Source organism: Brachycentrus maculatus, unplaced genomic scaffold (genome assembly GCF_059751285.1).
Source record: "Brachycentrus maculatus isolate JH-2025_06_01 unplaced genomic scaffold, ASM5975128v1 h1tg000442l, whole genome shotgun sequence".
Taxonomy (NCBI): domain Eukaryota; kingdom Metazoa; phylum Arthropoda; class Insecta; order Trichoptera; family Brachycentridae; genus Brachycentrus; species Brachycentrus maculatus.
Window position 1 is genome coordinate 245,161 of NW_028281190.1, and position 15,688 is coordinate 260,848.

The window sequence follows — 15,688 nt, forward strand, 5'->3', positions numbered from 1 at the left end:
ACAACAAGCTGAAGAAGAAGAATTTCGATGCTTGAATCCCAAACGCGAAACATTTTCCACTCTGAAATAAAAATACCGTTTACTTCATAAAGAGTATTTTTATTGGATAAATACGATCAAAATTCCTAAAGAGGAAAATGAGAGTTTTGTGGCTTTTGATTCTGGCCTGTTAGTTAGTTTTATTTACGATTTCACTCGTTGTCGGCGGGTGTGGAAAGCGAACCTCAATCTTGGAACAAAATTTCCCAAAATTTTTGATTTTGGAAAATTATTTCATATCTAATTACAATTCGAATTGTTATCGATTTCGATCAGAACCAGCACCGATCTACATCCCTAAGTAATAGATTTATATTATCCACTGACACTTCGTGATGGAATTGCATTTTTAATTTATTATTAGATTAAAACCAATATTTTTAGCTTTTCCACTTTTTTAAAAAGTGGAAAAGCTAAAAATATTGGTTTTAATCTAATAATAAATTATATCCTTAAGTAGGTACCAAATTTTACTTTTTGATGACAACTCTAGATTGTTATTTGTCATTTTTATGCATGAATCCAGTCATACATAATCTTTGAATCCAGTTTAATTTGTGTGTCGCTGCATTTGGTTCGTTTGGTTTTTGCCATTTTTGGTTATTTACAATGCCGAAATTTGACACGAAAAAATTAATTCTAACTGTCAAAAAGTATCCTATTATATGGGATAGTTCTTTGAAGGAATACTACAACAAGGAAAAGAGGGAGCTGGCGTGGCTACAAATATGCAAACGTTACATTCCAGAATGGAAAACTTTGAACGAAGATGACCAAAATGAAAAATGCAAGTATTTTTTTAATTTCATCATTCTATCCTACTAGTGATGTCTTTATGATAATATATATATTAGCTGTCCGTTATTGTTTCCTCCTCTTCATGGTAGACTCACTTTTTTTATATAAATAAAAAGGTATTTGAATTTCTCAAGAAGTTTGGTGGCAAATGAATGATTTGGATCAATTTCGTTCCAGCATAATTGAAGTACCATTTACTTTGTAGAATTCCATATCACATGAATAAAAGTCTTAATTGATTTCAATAATAAAAAAATCGTTATTTAATAATTGTGGGAGGATGGTGATTTTATAGATCCCTTTTTGCCATAACTTGATTCCCATTTTGAAGTAGGAGTCGTTGAAGCTTCTTCTGCTTGGTGTAGGCCTTGCGGCCTGTTTTTAAGAGGGATTAGCCTCCTGCAATGTCGATTCCCACCTGTCAATCCATCTCTTTGGTGGCGTGATGAAGCTTACTAACATTGTCATATTAAAATATTCATGTATGTCATGAGAGTACAAATATTAAAAGAAAATTATTTTTATTTCACAGATTTGAATTTGAAAAAAAAATGGACTCACTGTCGAGATTTTTACAGGAGAAAAATCCTAAAACCGGAAAACGATCCTTCTGAATCCGGTGAAAAAAAATATCGTTATTCAGAAGTTTTAAAATTTATGGATAAAGTGATTGCCGAGAAAACGTAAGCAAGAAATTCTTACAACATTTTGAGTGTGTCCAAATACTTGTTCACAAAATCTGGATTATCTCCAATTTTAGAAGTTATTTTCATATTATATTTTGACATCTCATCAAGATTCGGATCTCACATACTAATAAAAGAGTTTCTGCTCAATAAAAAAGCTTCTTTACATCTCACCAATAGATGTCTCTAGTGAAGTTCTAATGATTCAAGAACAATGTTTCAAAATTGGTTCATATATATAGAACTTCCAAGAATTTGAGTAGTGTGGTTACACGTGTGTAAAGTGTCACTTAAACCAGTCTATGACGGTCGTCAGCCCCTTAAATGCCCAGACTTCCATATTCTTCTTCATCTTTGATGAGATGTCAAAAAATAAGACATTCTTCGTACAGTGATCTTTCAGTGTTCAATATTTTTTCATTTGCATTTTGAGAAAATGTTTTATTTATTTTTTAATCTTAATGTAATTTTTCAAATCTTCATACTAAGAAAAGCAATTTCTTGTGTTATTTTTATTGAAATATCTCCACACGTTATATTGGCAGGGAGTAGTCCTATATTTGAGATAGTATTTAACAAAAACTGTGCTTTATTATCAATTCAATTATTCAACTATGTCAACTTCTCTCCTTATCTTGTCTGCCTCAGTGTTTGCCGCGTTTGGCTACCATGCTGAAGGTCCCGGGTTCGATTCCCAGGCGGGCTAAAATAAATGCGTGTTTTTTCACTCTAATTTTTATTTAATATTACCATGGACCTTGCCTTCATATAATCAACTATCAACATAACATCCCATCAATTATTTGTTCCAATGCCCAATGCATTGTGAGTGCGGATGAGGAGGATAAGAAGATGAATGTATTCTCCGAATATGACCTCCACTAATATAGAACGACTATTATACTGTGGAAAACACAATTATCTACATATATCGCTCACTACTGATTTATCAGGAGATCATTTTTAAAGTTTAAAAATATAATAAAATGTATTAAAAATAAATATCAAGCCACTTTTTGAACTTTTTACTGTGCAACAGATCTTTTTAGGTAAAACCTGAATGGTTTTTCTCCATTTGAAAAATATTTAGTATATTTAAAAAATAATTAAACAATACCTTTTCTTCAAAATGCAAAAACAACACTTTCTGCCCTGTAGCGGGTAAATATTAAGTTAAAAATATGCCGCTTTTGCTGGGATAAAGTACATTTTCTGGGCATTCCGAAAACATGCACAACTGAAAATTGACAATTTTTGATATATGACGTTGTTGAAAGGAGTGAGCGATGTGTAATGATTCTTAATTTCAATGTACAACCTATGACGTATCTAGGCACAATACCATATTATTTTGAGTTTATATTTGGCATTTAAAAAATTTCAGTTTCAAAAAAATAAGGAAACTGGAGACTAAAGAGAACGGGGAAGAATTTTTCATTGTCGTGAAATTAAATGGGGATGACAGTCCTAGTTGCTGCGTGATCTGCTGCAATACTACAGACTGTCGCTGGAACTGTTCCGGGAAAATCCCTCAACTCGAAGGCAGCTTTACTGACATGCTGGAGTATTGTTTCAACATAAAGGTGAGTGCAATACAGCAATGCATTGTTAACGCATTATTTTCGGGCGAAAATTCAGGATTTTTTTTTTTTATTAGTTTTCTGACAACAATATTTTAAGAATTAACTAAGCACAGAGGGGTATTCGAATTCATAGAAGTAAGGAAAATTAAGCAATATTTCTCTATTTACTTGCAATATGCATGTTTGGTAATTTTATAGGAGGCATATTAAAAGGAAGGTTGAAAGCAGAGTGAACGCTGTAGAAATGCGCTCCCTCATACAAATGTGTGGAAAATCATTGTATGACAAAATTAAAAATGAAGATATAAGAAAGGAATGTAAGGCTGAACTAGGGATAATTGAAAAGATTAGGAAGAGTTCTTTAAGGTGGTATGGACATGTGGAGCGAATGGATAACGAGAGAATGATTAAGAAAATATATGTGGCAAATGCAAGCGGGAGAACAGAACGAAGACTGCCGAAAAAACTTGGCACAATCAGATCAATCGGAACTTGAAATCTGGCGGTGTCAAAAGTCTGTGTAATCAGAGGGCATGTATGACTAGATGTATGGATGTGAAAGAGGCGAGGAGTGTATATCAGGACAGAAGAGTGTGGTGTTCTATCCTCTTTGCATACTCCTGCAGAGAAACGGCGTGATGGTAGTAGTAGTAGGTAATTTTATAATATAAATTAAAAAAACGTCAACATATGAAAATTGTTATTACCATCATTGCTTAATATAGCAGTGCAGAGAGTTGACTAATGTATTTGCAGCTGGCGGATGGACAAGCCGATGGAGAGGTTTGCGAGAGGTGTATATCCCGTCTGAAGAATGCCACCCTGTTCCGGAAACATGTTGAGAGTGCCACCGATGCATTTAACCTAATTCAATCGGGTATGTTAAATATGTATATATAGCAGATATAAAAATAATTTTAAAATACTTAAATGCAACACATTAGGTACCAACAAAATGACATATTTATGTATTAATTTTTAAATCAAACATTGATTTTTTAGTCTACTAAGTTGTATTTTATTAACAAAAACACATAAAAAATTAAAATTGTGACAATTGTTTCGCCTAGTTATGGCATTTTCAAACGAATGTGAAGATCAAATGGACTGACGGTCTTTATGTAGCTATACAATTCTAAGTGACAGTTTTAACATGTGCAGCAATAATTTATGGGAGACAACATTATATTATATTATGTCCGCTTCCATAGTGTAGTGATTAGCACATTTAACTTCCATGCTAGAGGTTCCGGCTTCGATTCCTAGAGAGGTTAAAATTAATATATTACCCTGGACTGGTACCTGAAACATAGGACTGATCACCTTGCCTTCGTGTAATAAACTATTAAATTAAAATTGACGCATCAATTTGACGCAGTGCCCTATGCTGCGTTGGGTGTGAATAAAGGTTAGCGGTAGTAGTAGTGGTAGCTTTGTATTTTGTCATTTCTAACTATGTACATTCTTTAGAGAGTTATGCACGGAGTATGGAATCCAACTCAGTAACAACAGATGTCTCTATAAAAAAGGAAGATGTCGACACAGAGGATGATTATGATTGTGATGATGTCGACAATCAACCAGTCGACCCCGTGTACAGTAAAAAAGAAATCAATATTGGAGAGAAAGGGGTGAAAATATTAAATAAATTAATTGATAGACGCCAAAAGGAGCTGGTGAAGCACAAACAACGCAAAAGAAAAGAATTAAAGAACCGTCGTATAATTTATAAAACGTCTAAATCTGTACCGCCATTGCAAAAATCAGCCAAACAATGTCCGGTCTGTAATGAAGAAATAGATGACTTCGAGGCTCTAGAAAAACACTACAAAACTCATTTAAAGAGATATCTCTGCGAAGACTGCGGAAAGGATTTCAAGACACTCGGAGTGCTCCGTTCTCATATGGACATTCACAAGGACAGGTTTTCCTGTCCGCTATGTAGCAAGACCTTCGCTCGACGCGACGCCAGACAGAAGCACATCAAAAGCTTCCACCACAAGCTAAATCTTTTTGCTTGTCCTATTTGCGGAGAGAGTTTCAAGAGCTGGCGCTGTAAACGGGCTCATATGATGTTCGTGCACAGAGGGAATGACATGGAACGCCATACGTGCCCGTTGTGCAACAAAGAATGTTTTACCGAGCATCTGTTGGACATTCACAACAGACGTGTCCACCTGCAGGAGAAAAATGTGTCTTGTCCGCATTGCGGTAAACGGTTCTTTGGAAAAATATATCTAAATATCCACATGAAAGTTCACCAGGGTAAGTAATTATTTAAATGTACCATATTTTATAATATTCATATTTTTTTTTTTACTTGGTGATATTTTACTTGTTTATTAACACTTTGGATGCGTAAATCGACTATAGTCCATGGCTTTTACAAGCTATGGACTATAGTCGATTACTATAGTAAACAAACAAAACGAAATAAAAGGAATTTTATAAAATACTTTATTTTTTAAGGAAAAATGCATTTTTCAAATCAACTTTTATATTTTGCTTAACGCGTTCAAAGGGTTAAACCTCTTAAAAACACATTGCTGACGGGCGGTTTCTTCATCAACTTCGACCGTAATTAGTATACTAATTACTATTTGTCCACCTCCGTGGTGTAATGGTTAGCGTGTTTAGCTACCTCGCTTGAGTTCCTGGGTTCGATTCCCAGAGGAGGGGTTGAAAATAAATATTAGTGATTTTACATTCCAATATTTATTTAATATAACCCTGGACTGGTCCATGAAGCGCAGGAGTGATCACTTCGCCTTCATGAAAGTAACAATCGAGATAATGCTGCGTCAATACGATGTAGTGTCCTATACACCATTCGGTGCGGATAAGGGTTAGAAGAAGACGCTTATCACAAGTAACCGGAAACCCAATTCAAATATGTACGGTGTTATTTGGCTTTTTAGATTATGTTTGTTTATTTATTTATTTTTTTCCCTTATTAACATCGGGAATTTAATTGTCCTTTATGTTAAAACATGTTTTCAAAAGCCTTTTCTGTTATTTTAGATGCAAAATACGAGTGTCACCTCTGTCAAAAAGGATTTAAATATAGATCTGGTCTGAAACGCCACTTGGACATTCATTATGACATACGGAGATTCATGTGCCAACTTTGCGGGCAGTCTTTTGTACAAGGCACTTCTCTCAATGTGCACATGAGGTCGCATCACAAGGGCACCGCGGAATGTAAAGGTGTTGAGTCGCCTTAACTCAACCGAGATCCCAATTTCTGATGTTTTCCAATTCCAATTCTGACTGACGCCAGGTATGGCAGTAAAAAGACATCAATTTCAACCGAAGAGAAATTTATCATGAGTCGAGTAGTGTGAATTTTCGTTTACATGAATCCACAGAATTAATAAAAATATTTTATGAACTAAAATGATCACTTAAAATAAATATTTTTGAAAATTACTGTGTTTTTCATTCATCTTATGACCATAGATTCAACATGTAGATCACAACCAGGTATTTTAATGTAGCCCACAGAGTTTTGTGCTTAAAATTATTATTTTTTTATTTTAAAAAAAGGTAAAAACTATCACCAACTCCATTTTATTCTAGCCAATTAATTTACGAAATCAACTGGCTAGCAAACTCAATTAACAAAATTTCTTTTAACTAACTAACTAGCCATCACGCTGCTTCCACGCAGCGGTAGGCAGAGAGAATCGAACGCCACACCACTCTGTCTTTGCAAACATTTTTTGCCTCTTCTACATTCATGCATCTCTCCATATATACATACCTGATGATTATTACGACTCCTGTCCCGGCCGCTTTCAAGTATTTGACATACCTGATTGTATTAAGTTTTCCTCGGTCTTCCTCCGCTTCTTTTTCCAACTATATTCCCCTCATAAATTTGTTAAACCGTTCTTTCCTTACTCACATGTCCAAACCATCTCAACACAAATTTCTTTTGGGTATTCAAAAGCTGATGCTTTCACCTTTTTATCCTATGGATTGTTCTGCCTTCTTTGTAATTGTTTTATTTTAATATAATTTCTTAAAATGAAGAGATGTTTTTGTAACGATCATACAGAAATATTTCATTTCAATATGAATATTTTCTGGTAAGTATTGTTGGCATGTGTTTAACATGGTAGAGTGCTAGTCGTGACACTAATTGGTACCTGCCAATACTCAAGTCCCTGTGTACTAATTAAGTGCAGTGCACGCAATTTTTTAAAATTATTTTCTTTTATGTTTTTTATTATCAAATAAACAAATATGAAAAATCACATGACAATCGGTTCTGTTCTTGTTAAAATCTGTAATGAAATAAAATAAAGGTTACTTTTATTTTTATTACTTGAAAAATCAACGATTACGGGCGTCATGAGTTATTTCGACTGCAAGAATCAAAATCGGAACATTTCTTTTTTATTGTTACCGTGGAGTTTGTGAACCATGCCGACATTTCAACAGAATAAGTAAGTAGGTACCATTTTTGTATGGTGACAACCCTTGATTATAATTAAAAAGAATTTAATTATCTATGGTTGTCGATTGTTATTTTTGACAGTTTGACAGTTCTTCAATTTTTGTTTATTTCATCCTTATATTCTTACCCAAATTTTATGATGCTCGAATTGGAAACATTAATTTTATCTGTTGAAAAATATCCCTGTATATGGGATACTTCCTTAAAGAAATATTGGGATAGGGAAAAGAAAGAAATGGCATGGCTAGAAATATGTAAAAATTGCATTCAAAATTGGGAAACATTGAATGAAGATGTTCAAAATACAAAATGTTTGTATATTTTAATTTGATTACCTATCAGCTTGGAGAACGCAATCATATTTAGATGTCTTTATTATAATGGGTATACTAGCTAGCCGTCACTGCTTGCAATGGGAGTTTTTTTTTTATATAACTATCAAAAATGTTTGGTGGCAACCTAAAATAAATTGTTTTAATTGACATTATTCATGTAAACGAATGTAATACATAAAACATGTTCCGCATTCATATTAATAATAATAAAAATCTGGTTCGGGCTGTGATCCCGTGGTTTCTGTGACAATTTTACGTTATATTCCACTCTGCCCCACAATTTGATAAACAAGCTGCCTAGGCTTGCCTGATATAGTTAAGTCTAGTTTTTAAGAACAGTTTATTTTGTCTTGACTAAAAGGTAGGTGCAATAGTTAGTCAGCCATATTAAAAAAATACTGTAAAGGTGTGGACTGACCGAAGCATTTAGTCTTAACGTAACATCACTCGCGGCGAGCGCTCCGAATATGTATTCTGTACTAACTATACGAATGCTTGCATCGCAACGTGTTACCTTACGACAAAATGGCTCCGGTCAGTCCCTACTATAAAACATGTGTAAATATCTGATGATGTCAGTAAGGACCAAACCTGGTCACTGGTCAAATAAAATATATGAGGTAAAAACTGTATAGTTCCCAAACTTTGTTAGTCTGGCGCTTCCTATGAAAATTTCTCATCAAAGGGGAGAATATAATCATCAGAATGTCCCATCATAGAAAGAGGGAAGGAATAACAATATATATCTATATTTTAATATTTACAGGTTTGGATTTGAAAAAAAGATGGTCTAATTGCAGAGATTATTACAGGAAACATTTCTTAAAAATAGGGAATGATCCTTCAGGATCTGCTGTAAATACAACAAAAAGATATTGTCATTCAGGAATATTAAGATTTTTGGATAAGGTGATGATTACCAAGAAAATGTAAGTAAGAATTTTTCACTTTCAATTTGTTACCACAACGTAACTGTATTGAAAATAGATAGGTATTACCACAACGTAACTATATTAAAAATAGATAGGTATTACCACAACGTAACTGTATTGAAAATAGATAGGTATTACCACAACGTAACTATATTAAAAATAGATAGGTATTACCACAACGTAACTATATTAAAAATAGATAAGTATTACCACAACGTAACTGTATTGAAAATAGATAGGTATTACCACAACGTAACTATATTAAAAATAGATAGGTATTACCACAACGTAACTATATTAAAAATAGATAGGTATTACCACAACGTAACTGTATTGAAAATAGATAGGTATTACCACAACGTAACTATATTAAAAATAGATAGGTATTACCACAACGTAACTATATTAAAAATAGATAGGTATTACCACAACGTAACTATATTAAAAATAGATAGGTATTACCACAACGTAACTGTATTGAAAATAGATAGGTATTACCACAACGTAACTATATTAAAAATAGATAGGTATTACCACAACGTAACTATATTAAAAATAGATAGGTATTACCACAACGTAACTGTATTGAAAATAGATAGGTATTACCACAACGTAACTATATTAAAAATAGATAGGTATTACCACAACGTAACTATATTAAAAATAGATAGGTATTACCACAACGTAACTATATTAAAAATAGATAGGTATTACCACAACGTAACTATATTAAAAATAGAAAGGTATTACCACAATGTAACTGTATTGAAAATAGATAGGTATTACCACAACGTAACTATATTAAAAATAGAAAGGTATTACCACAATGTAACTGTATTGAAAATAGATAGGTATTACCACAACGTAACTATATTAAAAATAGAAAGGTATTACCACAATGTAACTGTATTGAAAATAGATAGGTATTACCACAACGTAACTATATTAAAAATAGAAAGGTATTACCACAATGTAACTGTATTGAAAATAGATAGGTATTACCACAACGTAACTATATTAAAAATAGAAAGGTATTACCACAATGTAACTGTATTGAAAATAGATAGGTATTACCACAACGTAACTATATTAAAAATAGAAAGGTATTACCACAATGTAACTGTATTGAAAATAGATAGGTATTACCACAACGTAACTATATTAAAAATAGAAAGGTATTACCACAATGTAACTGTATTGAAAATAGATAGGTATTACCACAACGTAACTATATTAAAAATAGAAAGGTATTACCACAATGTAACTGTATTGAAAATAGATAGGTATTACCACAACGTAACTATATTAAAAATAGAAAGGTATTACCACAATGTAACTGTATTGAAAATAAATAGGTATTACCACAACGTAACTGTATTGAAAATAGATAGATAGGGGGTAGGGGTAGTACCTAAAGGGTGAACCGGTTCTTGAAAATTTTGAATCCCGTCACTGCTGATGATGATAAGGTTCTTGTCGAAACTGGTTGGAGAAGAAAGTGGTCAAAGAAAAAGCTTTATTTTATAAAGTTTATAAAATGTGCCACAAAGTATCTGCAAAAAACATCTATGAAAGAATCTTTTTTTAGGTGCAAAAAAGAAAAGAAACACAAAAATGGAGAGCAACTCATCCAAGTTTTAGAATCAAACATGGAAGACACTCCCAGTCCCTGCGTGATCTGCCGCAGCACTGCAGACTGTCGCTGGTATTGCGCTAGTAAAATCCCACAACTCAACGGCAGCTTTACTTATTTGTTACACTATTGTTTCAATATAAAGGCAAGTATGTATTACACTGTTCTTCTGTGTGTGTGTCATGTCAACTTCACTTGAGAGTAATTGTCCTTGTCTCGGGCAGCTCTAAACAGCGGCTCGAAGGTCCTGATCCAAGTCCAATCTCATATATTTCTGTTATTCCATATTATGTATACTGTTAACTGATGTAATAAGCACAAAGCTGAATTTTTTCTCTTTATTTACGGCCGTAGCCAATTTGTACATAATATATTACATGTTGTATACTTTTTGATAAAATAATATGTTTTCTTTTTTTAAGAATACTATTGGTTCGAAAAGTACTTATCACTAGGATAAACAAGGATGAACATATAAAACATAAGAAATTATGCATTAGCCTGAAATATTGTAATTATTTTTGGTTTTTAGTTAGGAAGTGACATATTCCATATATCGATATGGTCTGCGAAATCACTGAGGTTTTGCATTAATTTAAATTAAAAATGGTTATATTTTACCGCAAAGTGACTGCCGAATCAATTGATGAAAAATTAAAATCAAGCTAAGTCTGCATGTGGAAGTCATGTAGAAGTATTATTTTTAAGGATGATTGTGCAACATTGACACTATTTAATATTTCGTCACTCATACCACTTCATCCAATAATCCCATACTATATGAAGCATAGTAGATATGTCAATAAATTACTAAATTAAGAGTTGACCATTGTATTTGCAGCTGGCGGATGATCACGCCAAAGAAGTTTGCGAGAAGTGTATATCCTGTCTGAGAGAAGCTTCTCTGTTCCGGAAACAAGTCGAGAGTGCAACCGATGCATGCAAACTAATTCAATCTGGTATGTAAATATGAAATTTAAATATAAAATTAAAACACTTGTATAAGACCACTTTTGAGTTTATTAATGGTACATGCTACTAGTTTCGTGAACGACAAATGTCCTCATCACAAGTTATAAGAAACATATTAGCCAAAATGTCTGAAATTTAAAAATAAGAAGAAAGGACATCATCACAGTCTTGTTAATGCATATTTATTTTTTATGATAAGAGCTTAGAATAAATTCGATAATAATTATTTTTCATGATCACATAATGGACTCCAATCACTGTTTCCATTATATCCCTTAATCCACCTTCTTCAGTTCATCACCCACCCACCACCACCCACCCACCTCCATCAGCCCCCAAACTATTTATTGCTTATTAGGTGGTATTTTCACCTGTTGATAACAATATCTGCAAAAAACAAGCAAAGCTCGTAATTGACCAGTTCTAACTGAGAAATTAAAGCAGTTGTTAAAATACTTCATATACAACATCCAAGAATTTAGGCAATATGAATGCTCAATAATGGGTAGAATATTATTTTTTGACATCTCATCAAAGTGAAGAAGAATATGGAAGTCTGGGCATATTCTTCTTCATCTTTGATGAGATGTCAAAAAACAATATGAAAATAACTCCTGTAATTGGAGATAATCCAGATTTTGTGAACAAGTATGTGGACACACTGAAAATGTTGTAAATGGGTAGAATAGTGAATATTGCACAGTGTGTAAAGTTTTTAGTGCTTACAACCTTAGCCAGGTTGTAAGCACTTTGTATAAAAATATGTGTAATTCAGGCCATGTAACATATTGTCGTTTGGCATGCAATACCCGAATTCTACATTTTTTTCAAACGTGACTTTTTAATGCCATTATATTCGTTATCCTTTTATCCGTGATTTTGTATACATACTCAGAATATCCGAATTTTGTATGAATCGTCATGTTTATGGGCAAAATGTAACACCGCGTATATTGTCTTTACTGCAACACGGCGAATATGTCAATAACTTTTTTCGCTCTCCTTAACATTTTGTTTTTTGTCACATACGCGGTGTTGCATGCCGAACGACGATATATTGAAATTTACTTTACTTATTAAATTTTTTCATATACCCATAATTCAAAACCAATTTCTAAATCTGTATAGTTCCTTAAACATGGCCGGAATAGACAATATCATAACTATTTTGAATGAATTTTAATTGGTAATTGCAAGTTAAACTCATTATATGTAGTAATTTGCCATAGATAAAAATGGTGATTTTCATTTTTATTTATTAATGAAAATGTGAGCACATTTGCATTACTATTTTACATTTTGACATCGCTAATATTCTTAACCTCTTTTTTAGATAATTCTGCACAGAGCGCACAAAAAAATATGGTATTATCACCTTTTAGTATCAAAGAAGAGACACTCCATATAGATTGTGATAGTAGTTTTGAAAGTACCAACAATCAACCAGTTGACTCCCCGTATAGTGACTCTACGATTGAAAAAAAGGATCTAATTGACATTGATACATTGAATACTGAAATGGAAATCAATATACGAAAAACAAATGTCAAGATACTGTCTAAATTAAATGAAAGCCGGCTAACAGAGATGGTCAGAAAAAGTAAGAGATGGAATACAAAAGAATTGAAGAATCGTCATATAGTTTATGGAAAGTCTAATTCTGTACCACCATTGCAAAAGTCAGCTAAAGAATGTCCGGTGTGTAATGAAGGAATAGATGACTACGGGGCTCTAGAAAAACACTACAATACTCATTTGAAGCGATATCTCTGCGAAGACTGCGGGAAAGATTTTAAGACACTTGGGGTGCTCCGTTGTCATAGGGACATTCACAAAGCCAGGTTTCCTTGTTCACTATGCGACAAGACCTTCGCCCGACGCGATGGCAGACACAAACACATCCAAATCTTCCACCATAAACTGAATCTCTTTGCTTGCTCCGTTTGCAAGGAGAGGTTTAAAAGCCTGCGCCGTAAACGGGCTCACATGATGTTTGTTCATAGAGGGCAGGACATGGAGCACCATATTTGCCCGCTGTGCAGTAAGGAGTGTTTCACCCCACACCTGTTGGATGTTCACACCAGGCGCGTCCACTTGCAGGAGAAGAATGTCACTTGCCCGGACTGCGGGAAGCAGTTCTTCGGAAGACGCCAAATAATGAACCACGTAAAAATTCACGAGGGTAAGCCTTGTGTTTTATAATTATTTATAATTTACAGATTACATGGTACATGTCATGTTTTATCACTCGGTGTACTTTTGTCCGCCTCCGTGGTATAATGGTTAGCGTGTTAAGCTACCGTGCTGAAGGTCCCGGGTTCGATTCCCAGGGGGGGGGTGAAAATAAATATTAGTAATTTTACACTCTTATATTTATTTGATATTACTTTCGCCTGGTCCCTGAAGCGCAGGAATGATCATCTTGCCTTCTTGTAAGTAACAATCAAAATACAATGCATCGAAACAATGCAGTGCCCTATGCACATTTGGGTGCAGATAAGGATTAGAGAGATTTGTCCGCCTCCGTAGTGTAATGGTCAGCACGCTCAACTACCGTTCTGGAGGTCCCGGGTTCGATTCCCAGAGGGGGGTCAAATAAATATAAGTGATTTTTCACTCTAATATTTATTCAATATTACCCTGAACTGGTACCTGAAGCGGAAGGCTGATCACCTTTCCTTCGTGTGTTAACGATCAAGATAACACTGTGTTTATAATACAGAGCCCTATGCACCATTGGGGTGCGGAAAAGGGTTTGAATGAAAAAAAAATGAAGGAAGGATTAGAAGAAGAAGTACCACATTCCTAATAAACGTTTTCCTATTTTCAATTCAAGTTTTACTTAGTAAGTACTACTATTTCAAATTGTAGTATTTACTAAGTAAATCTGCAAAGTGACTGCCAAATTAATTAATGAAAATGGATTACCCATTAATCATAAAGTATTATTTTCCTTTTATTTTTATATAATAAAAATTACAAACATAAAAATAATCAGTAAAGCAGCGGACACGACATTCAAAGGTCCCAGGTTGAAGTCCCAGAATAGACAGTTGCTTTTTTCTAAAATAAAATTATTTCATACTTTTGTAAATATGTAGTTGTTTTCTCTTCCTTCTCTTTTTTGACTTTTTACACGTTTTATATATCGCTCACTCCTTTCAAGAACGTCACTAATCAAAAAACTTGATTTTTCAGGAGAACGTTTTTAAAGTTTAAAAATATAATACAATGTATTAAAAATAAATATCAAGCCACTTTTTGAGCTTTTTACTGTGCAATAGATCTTTTTAGGCAAAACCTGAAGATTTTTTCTCCATTTAAAAAATATTTAGTATATTTAAAAAAATAATTAAACCATACCTTTTCTTCAGAATGAAAAAACAACATTTTCTGCCCTGTAGCGGGAAAAAATTATGTTTAAAATATGCCGCTTTCGCTGGGATATAGAACATTTTCTGGGCATTCCGAAAACATGCACAACTGAAAATTGACGATTTTTGATTTATGACGTTCTTGAAAGGAGTGAGCGATATGTTAAATCATAAACAAAATATTTTCTAGATGCCAAATACATCTGCGACTTCTGTCAGAAAGGATTTAAAATTAGAAATCAACTGAAACATCATTTGGATATTCATTACGATATTCCGGAGATTCGTATGCCAACTGTGTGGACAGGCGTTTGTGCAAGTCACTTCTCTCAATGTGCACATGAGGTCACATCACAAGGGCGCCGTGCAAAGGAAAGGCGTTGAGTCATCTACAAAAGACTCCAACTCCAACTGTGACCCTGATATCTGAAATATATTTAAATTCCAATCCCCAACCTCGACAATTAGAGTAGAAAAATGACAAATATTTATTGAAACTCTAATGTTTTTCATTCATCCCTTGTGTATACCCTATGAACATGTCCAATGAAAAAATCAGTAAGGATCTGCTATGGCTCAGCTACATCAAATCTAAAACAAGTTTCTGACAACAATAATTATTCAAAATAAGGAAAAATTCATTTTTATAAAATAAAACAACTATGTTTTAACCACTTTTTATTAGTACACTTTTTCCAACCGGTTTCAACAAGAACCTTGTCAACACCAGGGTTTATGTACTAATTCTAAAACATTGAAATACTCATAGTTAGGTTATAGTTAATTACCCTTCCCTTACTTCCACGCACTCCGTACACCGTATGAAAATGTGATTTAAAAAACGGGAAAAAACTAAAGTTAGAAATGTGTCACA

At 33.5% G+C, this 15,688-nt stretch overlaps 2 protein-coding genes across 3 annotated transcripts; both read left to right on the top strand.

The window, feature by feature from the left end:
• The first annotated feature begins 542 nt into the window (after nt 1-542).
• On the top strand, nt 543-6,535 carry LOC148302512 (uncharacterized). Its single transcript, XM_088271469.1, has 6 exons — nt 543-826; nt 1,370-1,520; nt 2,908-3,106; nt 3,863-3,983; nt 4,577-5,371; nt 6,128-6,535. The coding sequence occupies exons 1-6, from the start codon at nt 649-651 to the stop codon at nt 6,328-6,330; spliced, it is 1,647 nt and encodes a 548-aa protein (XP_088127595.1). The 5' UTR covers nt 543-648; the 3' UTR covers nt 6,331-6,535.
• A 1,100-nt stretch (nt 6,536-7,635) lies between these two features.
• LOC148302513 (uncharacterized) lies at nt 7,636-15,311 on the top strand. 2 transcript variants are annotated; one of them, XM_088271465.1, is made up of 6 exons: nt 7,636-7,879; nt 8,670-8,832; nt 10,424-10,613; nt 11,310-11,427; nt 12,774-13,622; nt 15,005-15,311. In XM_088271465.1, the coding sequence occupies exons 1-6, from the start codon at nt 7,705-7,707 to the stop codon at nt 15,196-15,198; spliced, it is 1,689 nt and encodes a 562-aa protein (XP_088127591.1). In that variant the 5' UTR covers nt 7,636-7,704; the 3' UTR covers nt 15,199-15,311. The 2 variants fall into 2 exon arrangements, with proteins under 2 accessions (XP_088127591.1, XP_088127592.1); XM_088271466.1 differs by having other exon boundaries at nt 7,648-8,264.
• Nucleotides 15,312-15,688: the final 377 nt, after the last annotated feature.

What these genes read in the sequence shown, in the direction of transcription:
- LOC148302512 (XM_088271469.1), top strand. Translation starts at nt 649, where the DNA reads ATGCCGAAATTTGACACGAAAAAATTAATTCTAACTGTCAAAAAGTAT. An exon ending in AGTATTGTTTCAACATAAAG is followed by an intron (nt 3,107 to 3,862) that starts GTGAGTGCAATA and finishes ATGTATTTGCAG; the next exon opens with CTGGCGGATGGACAAGCCGA. An exon ending in ATTTAACCTAATTCAATCGG is followed by an intron (nt 3,984 to 4,576) that starts GTATGTTAAATA and finishes TACATTCTTTAG; the next exon opens with AGAGTTATGCACGGAGTATG.
- LOC148302513 (XM_088271465.1), top strand. Translation starts at nt 7,705, where the DNA reads ATGATGCTCGAATTGGAAACATTAATTTTATCTGTTGAAAAATATCCC. An exon ending in AGATGTTCAAAATACAAAAT is followed by an intron (nt 7,880 to 8,669) that starts GTTTGTATATTT and finishes TAATATTTACAG; the next exon opens with GTTTGGATTTGAAAAAAAGA. An exon ending in CCACGTAAAAATTCACGAGG is followed by an intron (nt 13,623 to 15,004) that starts GTAAGCCTTGTG and finishes AATATTTTCTAG; the next exon opens with ATGCCAAATACATCTGCGAC.